Genomic DNA, 15,283 nt, shown 5'->3' on the forward strand with positions numbered 1-15,283 from the left:
TGGGTAGACAAGCTCACGATCCATCTGTTGTTAAGTGGTTACTGGAGTCTAAAGTCATCACCAATGTAAACACTGCCACCCACTTTGAGACATAAGTTGGAAGTCTCCGTTTTATAGTAGTAACAATGGCTGCTTCGTTCTTAAAACCGAAACGCATTACTGCTTCACGGCAGAATTAGGCAGGATGGTGTGATATGGCAATACGGTCTCTAAAGACGACCCTGCCGACCAGTACCTAATTATTCAAATTCAATTTTTTGTGGGTTTTATTTATACTATACTTCACTAATTTTTTTTATTACTTATAATCATCTGAGTGGACGAGCTCACAGCCCACCTGATGTTAAGTGGTTACATCGGACATCTACAACGTAAATGCGCCACCCACCTTGAGATATAAGTTCTAAGGTATCAGTATAGTTACAACGGCTGCCCCACCCTTCAAACCGAAACGCATTACTGCTTCACGGCAGAAATAGGCAAGGCGTGGCATAGGTGGTACCTACCCGTCCGGACTCACAAGAGGTCCTACCACCAGTAATTACGCAAATTATAATTTTGCGAGTTTGATTTTTATTACATGACTAGCGACCCGCCCTCGCTTCGCTTCGGAAACATTAAAACACACATGAAACCAAAAAAAAAAATTTAAAAAAATTTAAAAAAAAGTAGCCTATGTTCATCAGGGACAATGTCGGCTTCTAATGGAAAAATAATTTTTCCAGTAGTTTCGGAGCCTATTCGAAACAAACAAACAAACAAATCTTTCCTCTTTATAATATTATTATTACATGATGTTATTCCTTCACCGTGGAAGTCAATCGTGAACATTTGTTAAGTACGTATTTCATTTAAAAAATTGGTACCCGCCTGCGGGATTTGAACATCCATGCATCGCTCAACACGAATGCACCGGACGTCTTATACTTTAGGCCACGAGACTTTAAAAATTTCAACGTACGTTAGTCAAATACGTATCTCATAACAAAAAATGGAGCCTGTCTGCAGGATTCGAACACCAGTATAGTCGTATCGCTTGATACTAAAGCACCGGGGTCTTATCCTTCAGGCCACGAAGACTACAATTTTCAGTTTATCATAGGATTATTTGAGAGCGTAGGACACGCTCTACTGGTATAAAAGACTTAGCGCTACTCACACTGAGTCTTGTGGTCAAAGTTTCGTTTATATTAGAATAATGAATATACTGCCTCAAACCAATAAAGCACAATTTCTTCGTTGAAAAGGCATGACGTTGTAACTAACTTAACCAACACTTATATTATCAGTAGGTGGATTCTACTGAACAAACCATTTCGATCACGGATTCATTAGAATCGAAGCAAGCCCACCGATCTAATTTGGCTAACAGATAAATAAAATTAATCTGTTTGTAATATTGAAATAACCACTTTTTACTATATGCATAATGAATATATATACCTAGTCAGGTCATAAATTCTGTCAAATGTTTAATGTAAAATAATTGAAACAAGTTTATTCATTATGTAACCATTCATATACCAAAATTAACTTAACAAAACATAGATTCTTATGACACTAAAGTTTATTCAAAATGACCTCCGCGATTTTGAATACAGGCCTTCAATCTGCGCGGCCAGTCGTCTATCGCAGCACGAACGAGGTCCATGTCAATATCGGCGGCTGCCTTAATCAAGGATGTCTTGAGTGACTCCAAATTGGGATGAGGCTTTGAGCACGCCTTTTCCTCCAAGTGTTGCCATATCTTGTAATCTAACGGATTCAAATGTGGACTGGAAGAGGGCCAGTCTTCGTGCCGGATGAAGTCGATTTCACGCGCCACCAGCCAGTCTTGTGTGCTCTTCGCTCTATGAGCTGGCGCCGAATCTTGTTGGAATACCCAGTGCCTGTTATTGAACATGGTATGAGAAACAGGTTCCACAAGGTTCGTCAGGACTGTATTTTGATACACAACTGCATTCGTTTTTACACCTTTCTCACAAAAATGTACCTCTGTTAAGCCCCAATAAGAAACTCCCAACCATACCATGAGCGAGGATGAAAAATGACCTCGTTGGACACGCGGAATACGGTTGCTCGCTTCTTCACTACTGTGTGCGTACACCTTATCATTTTTTTTGTTGTAGCTCTCTTCTACGGTAAAAATTTTTTCATCCGAAAAAAGAATTTCCCGATATTTTTTTCCCGCGTACCGCTTCAACAAAGCGCGGCATCTCTTCAGTCTCAGGTCCATTAGACGAGCATTCAAACGATGTCCTGTTTTTCTTCGATATGCCCGAAGCCCTAAGTCTTCATTTAACACCCTTTTCACCGTGGTTCTGCTTAACGTCATCTGAAGGGCCAACAGTTTCTGCTTACGTTTGGGATTTCTTTGAATTCGCGCCTTCACAGCTTTTATCACTGCTGGAGTCCTAACAGACCGAGGGCGACCACTTCTTGACCTGTCATCTACACTAGAGTCTTCATTGTATCGTTTGATGGTACGATAAACGAATATTTTGGTTATATTCAAATTTTTCAGTATGTAAAAAATTTGAATTGGCGCGTAACCGCAACGATGCAACGCAATAACTGCAACACGGTCTTCTTTAAGCGTCCACTCCATATTTAAAAGTGAATAAAATTCTAAAAGTATACATTTTTATTTTCATGAACAATTCGAAATTCGAATTCAATAAACTTTTTTGTGGCCAGCATTCTAAAAGAAAAGTTTTTACTGTGTGACAATACTTATGACCTGACTGATATACGGTTCATACCTCTCCATTTTTTACATTTTTTACAATTTTTGTCTGTCTGTCTGTCTGTTTGTTCCGGCTAATCTGAACTGATTTTGACGAGACTTTCACTGATAGGTAGCTGATGTTATAAGGAGTAACTTAGGCTACTTTTTTTAGACTAGCTTCGCCCCGCGGCGTCACCCGCAGTTATTGTCGTACCGCGCGCAACATGGCGGGCTTCGCCTATGAATAATAAAATTTAATGTTTCCGAAGCGAAGTTAGGGCGGGTCGCTGGTTCCTAATATAAACAGTGAGCCAAGTAGGAATAGTAGATTAAGAATACCGGGACACTGGTAACCTCATGTATAATCCTTATTTGATAAAAATAAAACAGATTTAAATGAGTTATGTTTGTAGATAAATCTAGTAGACAAATGCAACTATCGTCCATGTTATTATACCGATATTGTTAATTTCCAATGTTTAATGGTTGTTTTATTTTCGTGCTTAAAGACTTTCGACTATATTGATTAACTCCCAAAATATAATTAATATTCAATCCATGACCTTTAAAAACTTATTTTGATCACATCCTACGGCGATTTTCTGATTCATTGAATCAAATAAATGTCGGTTCAAACTGTTTATTATCTTACCAAAAGTTATTACAATCAGTTCATTTACTTAGATAAACAAAAAACGTTAAAGGTTACACAGTTTTAGCAGGTGCTCCGTAAAAGACCGTCAACAAATCAAACTCTTTAATATAGATGATAATTCGTTAGTGGTTAATGTATCCGTTTCGTTGGTAGCATATATATAGGGAAGTCTGTTTATTCAATTGTTGAAATTATCGTGTGAGCGATATAGCTTGTGAAGCTCAACTCAGTTGGTACGTATATGAGTTCTTTTTATGAATATAGTTCGAGCTTTCGTTCGCTCCGGGCTCGCCACGTTCTAGTAGTAATCTGTTTTCATATAATTTATACGTGTTGATTTTGATTGATTTGATTATTTGTTAAATCGTTTTAAATAAACCCGAAGAGTGTATACTGAGAATTATTTCCGTGATCAAATCATAGACAACGACCGGCTCGGTAATGAAAGACAACACTGCCCACCGTCAAGCATTTAGATATCAATAAACGTAGAAATAAACGAAATGAATATTAAAATCAGTCAAATATGATTAAATTGTAGACATCAAAATATCTGCTTGGTTTTAATTTACTCATCTTCCAACCAATGCGTTATCAGGCATGAGTGACGTATTATATACCAACGTAGGTACGTCTACATGTAATGTAAATTCAGGTAAAAGGTAAGTCTATGATCGTTCTGCGTATAATACATATTACTTTAATCCGGTAATAGTTTAAGTATTGTACGTTGACAGAGGACGCCTCACTTTCCGGCTCACGCAGGTGCTCACTGGGCATGGTTGCTTCGGTGCGTTCCTGCACCGGATCGGAGCCGAGCCGACGGCAGAGTGTTACCATTGTGGTTGCGACTTGGACACGGCGGAGCACACGCTCGTTGCCTGCCCCGCATGGGAGGGGTGGCGCCGTGTCCTCGTCGCAAAAATAGGAAACGACTTGTCGTTGCCGAGTGTTGTGGCATCGATGCTCGGCGACGACGAGTCGTGAAAGGCGATGCTCGACTTCTGCGAGTGCACCGCAGAAGGAGGCGGCGGGGCGCGTGAGAGACGCACAATCCCGCCGCCGTCGAGCGGGGGCCAGGGAGGCGGGTCTCGCCCAAGCCCTGGCCCTCTAAGTGTTTTGGGTCCCCCTAACATGTCGGTCTGGGGACCAGCGAGGGGGACCTAAGAAGACGACGTGCAAGCTGCTCTGCACGCGTTTTACGCAAGAGCATCCGGGTGATGGAAGGCCGGCTATCCTCGACCCACGCTGGTTCTGACCCAGCGGGGTATTTCGTAGGATAACCTATTCAAACCGGCGCCATCTAGGCGGGCTTCGGACAGCCTGCCGACCGAGAGGGCTGGTCGTGGCGCCGACGATCGCTGGCCCGGCGTCCCGAGGGGGAGGGTGATGGGAGAGATGTGCTCCGCACTAAACGCTTCACTCTCCTCCCCTTGCCTTTTCATGAGTTCTGTCTCATGCGAGGGTTGGACGTTGGTTGTTGAGCGACAGGAGATTTTAGTCGGTTCGACGCCGACATGCCCCACCCTCCATCCCCAGTGGAGGGTGGGAGTCCGGCGATTTCCTCCTGACAAAAAAAAAAAAAAGTATTGTTTGTACTTTTATGAATATTGTATGTCATATTATGTGGCATATACTAGTCAGGGTTCCCGAATTATTCTGTTTATTTATCCCGCTTTCTGCTTTTAGCATTTCATTGAAATTCCAATTTAAGAAGTCTTACGGCCTTCTGTCTATGGGTTCTGGTATCCAATTAACTTGTCTCGAGCTCAACTGACCACGTCCTTGAGTAAAACTAGATGATGATCGCATCCACAAAAGTCATGCGTTAATGCTGCAACAACATTAATAAGAAATACAAAGTTCTTCTCAAGGTCCCTCCGTTCTACTTTTATAAACACTAGATGATGACCTTTTTTTTGATAACGCCATCTTGTTGTGTCTTTAAAGCGGTTAGTTGCCCTCAATTAAGAAAAATAGTATTATTATTCGCCAATAGATGTCGGGAAGATTGATTATTGAAAACACGAATAAAACAACATTTTCTGAAAATAAAGATCGATTTATCGCCCCCGAAATCCCCTGTATACTAAATTTTATGAAAATCGTTGGAGCCGTTTCCGAGATTCAGATTATATATAAATATATTAATATACAAGAATTGCTCGTTTAAAGGTATAAGATAAGATATATTATATAACGATTATATAACGTTGAAACGAAACTATATTCTTACTCTTTTTTTTTATTGCCTTTGTAGGCAGACGAGCGTACAGCCCACCTGATGGTAAGTGGTTACCGTCGCCCATGGACTTCAGCAATGCCAGGAGCAGAGCCAAGCCACTGCCTACTTTGTATTTGAATTGTAATTTGAATTGGATTTGTTGTACAATTGACAAAAATAATATCATAAGGTAAATTGGTCCCGCACAGGATGTAAATGTCGTGTCACTTTTGTTTATCGCGTTTAAATGAAAAGGGTTTTACGGTGGGCGGTAGTATTCGTGGCATTAATTGATGTAAGATGCAAACTGTCATTTTCATGCCTTGTACATAATGTATTTAACGTCATTGAATATTCAACCACAAAAGTATTATATAATATTTTGTATTTTCATACCTTGTACATAACGTATTTAACGTCATTGAATATTCAACCACAAAAGTATTATATAATATTTTGTTCATTTCTTTTTAACTTGATAAAGTGCTCAACTTTTATAAATATACATAATATAAGATAGAATGACAGTAATGATTTTTTTATGTGACAGGTACATTTCAATTTTACCGTAATCGCCAATATACCCTTTTAGGCCTCGAGGTGTACACGTCAAGGAAAACACCAATCTGGGTCAAGGCTAAGAAACCTTGCATGCAACAGAAATCAACTGTCATTTAGTAGGAGTTTTAGTTAGTTAGTTACTAGATGGAAGATGCATATTCATAGAAGCCATAGCAACATTTATAAATCACAGGAGAAATTTTTCTTACTTATAAATGGGATTTTGTAATTTAAAAAAAACCTTCCTTTATCGACTAGTATCTCTGGTAATTATAGTAGTAAATGAGCACTTAGTAAAATTTTAAGTATTTATCGTAACTAGTGGTCCCGCAGTAGTCGAAATTCGACTATAATTAATTGAAATTATCATTTTGAACATCATTATGGTTCTATTGTCAAAGACTTTACTTCTATTATTACAGATTTCGCCAAGACTACACTATAGACAAATAATATTAAAGATAAACTATAATCACCTATTCTCAATTAGACACACAGACTATAAGCAATAAATAAAAATTGACAGTAAAGCAAAGAGTATTTATATGTGCGTGTGTCTGTGTCAAATACACGGTAGTATGTGTAATGTTTTTTGATTGATTTAATGTATTATTAATGCATAATTTAAATAAAATATAAGCATTCTGCACTCCTTCTCTATAGTCTCTATAAGTGTGGGAAATTTCATACTCCTTCGTCTGCGCAATTTTCGTAAAAAGGGGTACAAAATTTTTGCTTCACGTATTATATATATAGATTTCATAATATTTCAGACTAATAACTCGTTAGAACTGAGGTATTGATGCATATTAAACGAGATGCAGAGTTGGGAACAGAAATGGAACGGCGACTGGTCACAACCCGAAATAGCGCGTTGTTAATCTGTGACCTTTGCTCTTCAGCCGAGGTCTGAGCCATGCCTAATTTATTAAAGCTTCCACTCATTTGGCACCGGAGCGCGGATACTATAGCGCTACCACTTCATTTATAATCTCTTTAGATAATTTCACAAAAGACTAGCTCGTAAATTGAGGGACTTAAGGGTCAATTTCACACTGATAAAGTATTGTCGGGATGTTGTACAAAAATGTGTATTCGTCATTGTTTCTAAATTCAAATGACTTTGTAAACTACTACTAGTGCTAATAAGTACTGTTTTCATTATTCATCAATTCTCGGGTCAGGTAAATATTTATTTGCTATGTGGTTGGGGGTGGGTGCCACGTCTCGTGACCCATAAAGTATTCACACTTCCTACTCAGTGAACATGTATCGGATCGAAACTTGGCGTATAGAATAGCTAGCTATATGTCAACACCTCTTGTGATGTAAATGTAACGTAAATATTTTTTGTTTGTAGTGTATTCTCTTTTTTCACATTATAGTGTGTCTGTTTGTTATTATTTTAATGTATACTTTGTTTTTCTCTCAGACGCTTTGTTGTAATTCAAGAGGAAAGCTGACCCCACCATGATGTAGGATAAATAGCTGGGAAGAGAGAGAGCTATGTTGCAATTCAAACGGAAATCCGTTTGCCTTTCGGCCGAAATCGACAAGACTAGGTCCCAGTCGATGCAAAATACCGTAAAAGTATTTTGTAGGAACGAGTTCTAGTAGTAGCATGCAAAGACAAAAAACTAGAGAGCAGACAGATTTTTCTGCTTCTAACACCCTACTCGGACTATTCAGCTTACTTGTGATCATAGCGCTTGCAACAGCGCCAAAATATCGAGAACTCATGAATTGTGAAAATCGTGACAGGAACCCGGCTAAATAATAGTGTTTATAAAATACAGGGAGTTTGATTTTATTGAACGATGTTATCTCTTCATCGCGGAAGTTAGAGAAAACCACATTAGGTCATTTCGTAAAGCGGTACGTACTTCAACATCGTCGTTGAACAACTTCAAACGTCGCAAGCATATGACTACAGAAATGCTTGCATAGTTTTCTCGTTTTAGTCTGAGTACGTGTGAAATGAGAGCTTTTTACCCGCGACTTATTCCCATTTTTTAAGGGTTATGAATTAAGCGATTAGGATTAAATTTAATACAAACATATTTGCATCTCTTAGCTTTGAAATACCGACATCGGTAGTTATACATACTATCTAGTACTGAAAGCCTATTTTGACAGCCCTCTTTAAACTAAATTATTTGTAAACACTCGACTGGAGAATAATAATAACCGATAACAAGTTACGCACAGTCATCCAGCCCTAAACTATGTACGATTAAATATTAAAAGTAAAATACAGTTAAATACAAATAAAGGCGAATACATATCGACGGGTGAAATGCTATTTGGTTTAAGCAACATATTTGCAACATTACAGGGTAGCCATTTTCGAGGTGGGTGGCGCATTTACGTTGTAGATGTCTATGGGCTCCAGTAACCACTTAACACCAGGTGGGCTGTGAGCTCGTCCACCCATCTAAGCGATAAAAAATGTAAGCATTAAAAAAAATCATTTTCAAATTTGAAAAAAATATTACGCTTAAAAAACTTCCTCACCTATTTGAATACGGTAAACATAATTGAAGCTCAATTAAAAACATCGAATTGTTGATATTAATACCAAATAAAACGGACCATTAATTTCAAAGATAAATGTCGCGTATTAACTGAAATGTCGCTTAATTAAACCAAATAACCTTTTTTTCACCCCTCGATATACAGACACAAAAAACCCAGATAAAAATCACGAATGTTCGCCAAATGCGGCAATCGAAACCACAGCCCTAAGAGCAACAGCCAGGGGCGTTAACACTGCATCACCGCGACAGACTGACTAGTCAGTCGATAAGCGATATCAAACTAATCAAACTATAAAGTACTCAGACTACAAAGTATAAAGTTGTTGTGTTTACCTGTGTGCCTTACTACTGCACTGCACAATACAACTAAATCAAGCGACTGACAGTACTTATAGTCCTACATACGAGAAATCATTGTTAGATAATTTGACTGGCATTCAAATGATATTAATCAATGTAATAAAAGCTTGGGATCGTTCGAAAATCAGTTGACACTAATGAGAATAGGTGATTCTATTTGACTAATGAAATACTCTACAAATGTACAGTGACCCCTGCTATTTGGTCTCAATTATTCAGCCTGTATGACAAACTATAAATATTAATTGTATTTGATCGCGAAATTGAAAAGTTCATGTTTGTATTTACTGTGAAAACATTTTATTCGAGACCCGAATACCTGAAACCGTTTCTCATTGATCAAGTGTACTAATATTTGATTACAAAATATCTATCCGATCAATTGCTACTACAGGCTTCTATATATACGTATAGTAACGGAGTAACAATGATATCTTTAACATAACAATGATGACTTTAGCCTCATATCTCAAGATGAGTGACGACATTCACGTTGTGATGTACTGTAATCCTTTATCCTGCCAAACGTACGCTCCGAATTATTCAAAAGTATTTACTAATATAGGTAGGACTCGTTCTTTTTGCCGGCACCGACACAGAAAAATATCCTAGCCTGAAAAAAAAGGCCCCACTCTTGAATAAAGAACGTTTACCTTTTATTTTTTGTATACAAGTACATAATATATAGTAAAAAAACAAAATTTCATTAATGGCACCTTATTGAAAATGAATCAGACCACAAATTGTAGTGCTGTATTCAATAAATTCCCTTAGTAGAAATTCCCAGTCTCCACCTTATCCCACTAGGTAGGGTCGACACAGCGAATTCCTCTATTCCATTCTCTTCTATCAGCCGTCATCTCAACATTCACTCCTCTCTTTCTCATACCGTCCTTCACACACTCCATCCATGTCTTCTTCGGTCGACCTCTTCCCTCTCTACCTTGTACTACCATTACCATGCATCTCCTAGTCACATGCATCTCCTCTCTACGCATCACATGTCCATACCACGCTAACCGTCCGTTCTTTAATTTGTCAACCACCGGAGCTATTTTCACAATCCCTGTGATTTACTCATTCCTTTTCTTATTCACTCTTGTCACTCCACACATCCACCTCAACAGTCGCATTTCTGCCGCATGCACTCCTCTTTCATGCTTTACTTTCATCGCCCAGCATTCAGATGCATACGGCAAGACAGATCTAATAATGGTTTTGTAAATTTTCCCATTGAACTTAAGGGGCATTCTATGATCGCATGCTGTTGCAGAGATTTGCGGCCATTTCACCAAACCAGCGTTTTTTCGGTTCGTTACATCACGGTATAGGTTGTCGTCATTCTGGCGTATAGAGCCAAAGCACTTGAAGTTTCAAAAAATATAAATATGTAATCTATAACATTAAAGGAAGATATTGTAACGAAATTGTGCCTCGTAGCTTGCTCTGGTTATTGACGTCATATCATCATCATTATCCTGCCCTTCTCCCAGTCACCTGGGGTCGGCGCAACATGTTTTCTCATTCCATACTCTTCTATCATATACCATTTCTTCGCTCACTCCCCTCCTACCCATATCGTCTTTCACACAATCCATATTACGGTTATTGACGTCATAATTATCTTAAAATTATATTCTTTCAAACTACACAAACAGTAATATCAGAGTGGTTAGTCATTGAAATTGAACGACAAAAGAAATAAAAAATAACCGACTGTACGAACGGTCTTATGGGTACAATAGAATTCTTGAATTCAATTTCCTTTTATGATGCACTAGATGCTGCGCTACGATATCTGAAAGATGTTGTTCCGCAAGAGAAAACGCGATGGGAGAAAACGATCTCACATCTGAAATGCTTAAGAGTTTTGCGGCAGAAATAGTTAAGACACTACGGGTTCACCATCCGCCCTACCATTAATTATTATTAATCCCTATTTATTTGCACAATTATTATAATTGAGTGAACCACCTCATATATCAAGGTTTGTCAGACATCAGTCGTAAGTTCATCTGCTGTACCTATCCCTGTACCCACTATAAGCTTACTAACAGCAAAAAAAAGTGAGATGGCGATAGCTTCAGATGCGGACTCACAATACTTACTTATTACCAGTAATTTGTTATATGTATTTCTTGTTTAAAAGCGTTTATCCCACACTATGTGAAATAAGGGCAAGCAGAAACTTATTTATTTACTTAAAACATTACCTATGCTAAATTTATACGTTTCTCCTACTTGAACTATTTTGGAATGGATATGTATCTTTGTATACTCAATCAATACCTATAAAAATCTCGGTATATATATCACTGCTCAAATGAAATATATATATATATCTCTATTTCAAAAACATTTCTTACTATAATATTACTCCTGGAATATAGCTCTCACGAGTAATCGTCACTTCTCCCAGTTTGTGCTAAGCCTGGTACACTCATGCAAACAACCGCCAAGTGCCAACATGACTTGGTCGGCCCATCGCATGGGCAACCTTCTACACGGTCCGGTACCTTTTACTTTGCCCCGAACGACAAAGCGCTCTATGGAGTCATTTCCTCGCCGGGAGATGAGTCCAAAAATTATAGTATGCACCCATGCCATAATATATGCATAGCATCTGCCCACAGCAATGATACTCAATGACGACCACGACCGCTCTGACAAGAGTGATACGACAAAGGAGATATAGCTTCAGACAAATATACCAGCCCTGTCAGCTATTAGTCCATGGACACTTCTGTATAATACAAACTTAGAATTAATTTAGAATTACATTGAATTCTTATAGTGGTGTACGTACAACGCACCTAGTCGCGTAGATACATTGAACTAGGCATGTACTACAAAATCAGAATACACACCGGAACCGAGAATCGAGTTCATTTTAGTCATGATTGCCCCATAGGACCGAGCGCTGTTCACTCATCTGCATAACAATGAACATTCGCAATAGAAATGGCAGGTTATTGATACGTAGAACATGAAATTTGTGGCGATGAAAATAAAGTTAGATTGTGTAAGCAAAAAACTACACTCAGATACAAAATTGAATTCTCTTTATAACGAAAACTAAAAGACTTACACGTACCATTGTACCTGAACTAACTTCTAACATAGTTTTCTATTCCCTGGGGTAATCGAAACTGTCGGCAAAACTCGTCTACAACTACATCCACTTAGTAGGGCTACGTACAATAAAAACGGCTAAAAGTCAAGTAAAAGTAAATTATTTGTTCCCAAAATTACGGGTAAATTATTTTTATTTCCTAATCAATGTAAAATAAACCACTCGATCTCAAATAAAATTTAAAAGGATTTATTGAATTAGGTAAATATTATAAGTTATTATATGTTATACGTCGGCAATTCAAGACAGGTGATAGGGCTCATTGTGAGGGTCAACACAAGTCTACACAGTCTATTTATATTGCAAAGGAATTATATCTTATCCTTTATACCTTTAAGCGAGCAATTCCTTTATATTAATATATTTATATATAATCTGAATCTCGGAAACGGCTCCAACGATTTTCATAAGATTTAGTATACAGGGGATTTCGGGGGCGTTAAATCGATCTAGCTACGATTTATTTTCAGGAAATGTTGTTTTATTCGTGTTTCCACCAATCAACTCTTCTCGATATCTATTGGCGAATAATAATACTATTTTTCTTAATTGAGGGCAATTAACCGCTTTAAAGACACAACAAGATGGCGTTATCAAAAAAAAAAAGGTCATCATCTAGTGTTTATAAAGATAGAACGGAGGGACCTTGAGAAGAACTTTGCATTTCTTATTAATGTTGTTGCAACATTAACGCATGACTTTTGTGGATGCAAAATTGAAGGCAAAGAGCTCAAGCCTTCATGTGAGAGCCTTTTGGTTCGTTGGCAGTGGGTAACGTGCTAGCTATCGAGCCGCTTCAGCAACTAGAAGTGCCTCTTCATCCCGTCCCTTTGAAATTTCAGTGGCATATTTCACTTTCGATTTTTCAGCGTGTTTTTTTTTTCATCATACATTTCAATATTTAGCACGAATCGTAATATTTATGATTTTCAAGTATTATACATTCGTTCACGTGAAACGTGAATCCTTTGAAAAAATAAATAATAGTTTAAAAAACTAAAAAACACGCTTTATATAAAATTCAACTAAAAAATAGAACCATGCACCCCACGCTTTTTTTAAAATAAAATATATTTTACACTATTTTCAATTTAAATTTATTAAAATTTATTTTTCATTTTTTAGTTAAATTTTCTATACAAGCATATTTTTAAAATATTAAGTACTTTAACGTCAATTCCTGCCTTATCGACTGTAGATAAAAATTATATAAAATGGCAAAAATCTTATTTTGTAAATTGAATAATGGAATAATCTTATCAATTTAGTGTATCGTCATCGGTCCTAGATAAATCTACAAAGTGGGTCGAAATCGCGTCTAAAGGAGTCAGTTACAAACATACATACAAGTGAAGCTAATATAAAGCGTGTAAAAATGGTACCTGTTTGAATATACATCGTCTACAATCTGTCACGGTCGCATCGTTTGGTACGCCCACCGGATATTTCAAGCTATGAATGCTTAAAGTTTTTTGTGGTTAAGAAATAAATACTTACATGAGTAAAATAGTAATAGTAAACATCGACACCAGCGTCGGCAAGTATTTCGGCGAAGTAGTTAGTGGGGCATACGAAGAAGTAGTCTCCTACGACATCAGCAATCATCTTCTGGTTCAAATATCCGTCGGTGATCTCTTCCCAATCTGTATACTAAAATGATTGAAGGTACAGTTGATTTTATGATTTAAAAATATTTAATTACTGATTTTAGTGATTTTAAGAAAAACTTTTTATAGTGACACGTTGTATTCTTAATTTAATGAATTTAAAAAATATATATCTTATATTATTATATGAATGTAAGTTTCATCAATTTATGTTAAATTTAACATTTACAATCACCGACTGCTAAATAAAACAGTATCTACTGCATTCATTTTGTTGTTTCAGCCAAGACTTTATATATTATATGATTTGTTCGCATAACTAGAAATTAATAATCAAATCGTAATTATCAGGACGCCTTAATAACTAACTTAATTATTGAGTTTTGATTTTATTTATAGCTAGCTTGGCAGCTAGGATTCTGTAAGTTTTATCAATTATTAACTAGGACAGACGAGCTCGTGGTCTAGTTACTGGAGAGCGGCCAACGCCAGCCATGGACAACACCATCAGCCTAAAAGGTAACTTGGAACTTTGATCTCTTCTTAAGTTTGAAGTCGTCGTGGCCTAAAGGATAAAGACGTCCGGTACATTCGTATGTAGCGATGCAACGATGTTCGAATCCCGCAGGCGGGTACCAATTTTTATAGTGAAATACGTACTAAACAAATGTTCACGATTGACTTCCACGGTGAAGGAATAACATCGTGTAATAAAAATCGAACCCGCAAAATTAAAATTTGCGTAATTACTGGTGGTAGTATCTCTTGTGAGTCCACCAGAGGTAGGTACCACCACCCTGCCTCTTTCTACCGTGAAGCAGTAACGCGTTTCGGTTTGAAGGGCGGGACAGCCGTTGTCACTATACTGAGACCTTAGAACTTAGATCTCAAAGTGGGTGGCGCATTTACATTGTAGATGTCTATGGGCTCCAGTAACCACTTAACATCAGGTGGGCTGTGAGCTCGTCCACCCATAAAAGCAATAAAAAAAAGTCTCCTTTCAGAGAGACGTGTACTATGTTCATGATTAAAAAGTACCATATGAAATTAGAATTGAAAGCATTTTAGGAAGTTCATCTATTTTCCATTATCGCAACCATTTAATTCGGTAGAATGTCTTAAATCGTATATAACAAAACCGCAACGAACTAACTACAGAATGCAGCGTTTCTGCGTTATTAAAGCTAATTTCAGATAGGATATCCTTTTTAGTTTTCCTCGAAGCGGTAGTAATGAGACAAAAAGCGTTTGTTGTTGTGGCAGCGGACAGTTGCTTTAAAATGAAACACGAAACGTTTACATTGTTTGGGGTTTGGCATTTGACCCTTGTTAAACAGAACATATCCATTTGAGAACTTAATTCTCGTGGACCCGCACATTGTGTGTTAACACGAAAAAGAAAATATTTTTGTGAAACACGAACCACGCTTTTGTATGGATTCGCTCAAACGTAGCTTGTTCTTTAAATTAAAAATGTA

The 15,283-nt window shown here is 37.5% G+C and overlaps 1 protein-coding gene across 1 annotated transcript in view; it reads right to left on the reverse strand.

Annotated features, from left to right (window-relative positions):
• ace2 (acetylcholinesterase type 2) overlaps window positions 1–15,283 on the reverse strand; it is a 53,749-nt gene that overhangs the window by 9,868 nt on the left and 28,598 nt on the right. The window contains exon 4 of the mRNA XM_028175277.2: window positions 13,696–13,848. Within this exon, the coding sequence (XP_028031078.1) occupies window positions 13,696–13,848 (153 nt within the window). The remainder of the gene's footprint in view (window positions 1–13,695; window positions 13,849–15,283) is intronic.

This window comes from Bombyx mandarina, chromosome 09, assembly GCF_030267445.1.
Source record: "Bombyx mandarina strain Sakado chromosome 09, ASM3026744v2".
Taxonomy (NCBI): Eukaryota; Metazoa; Arthropoda; class Insecta; order Lepidoptera; family Bombycidae; genus Bombyx; species Bombyx mandarina.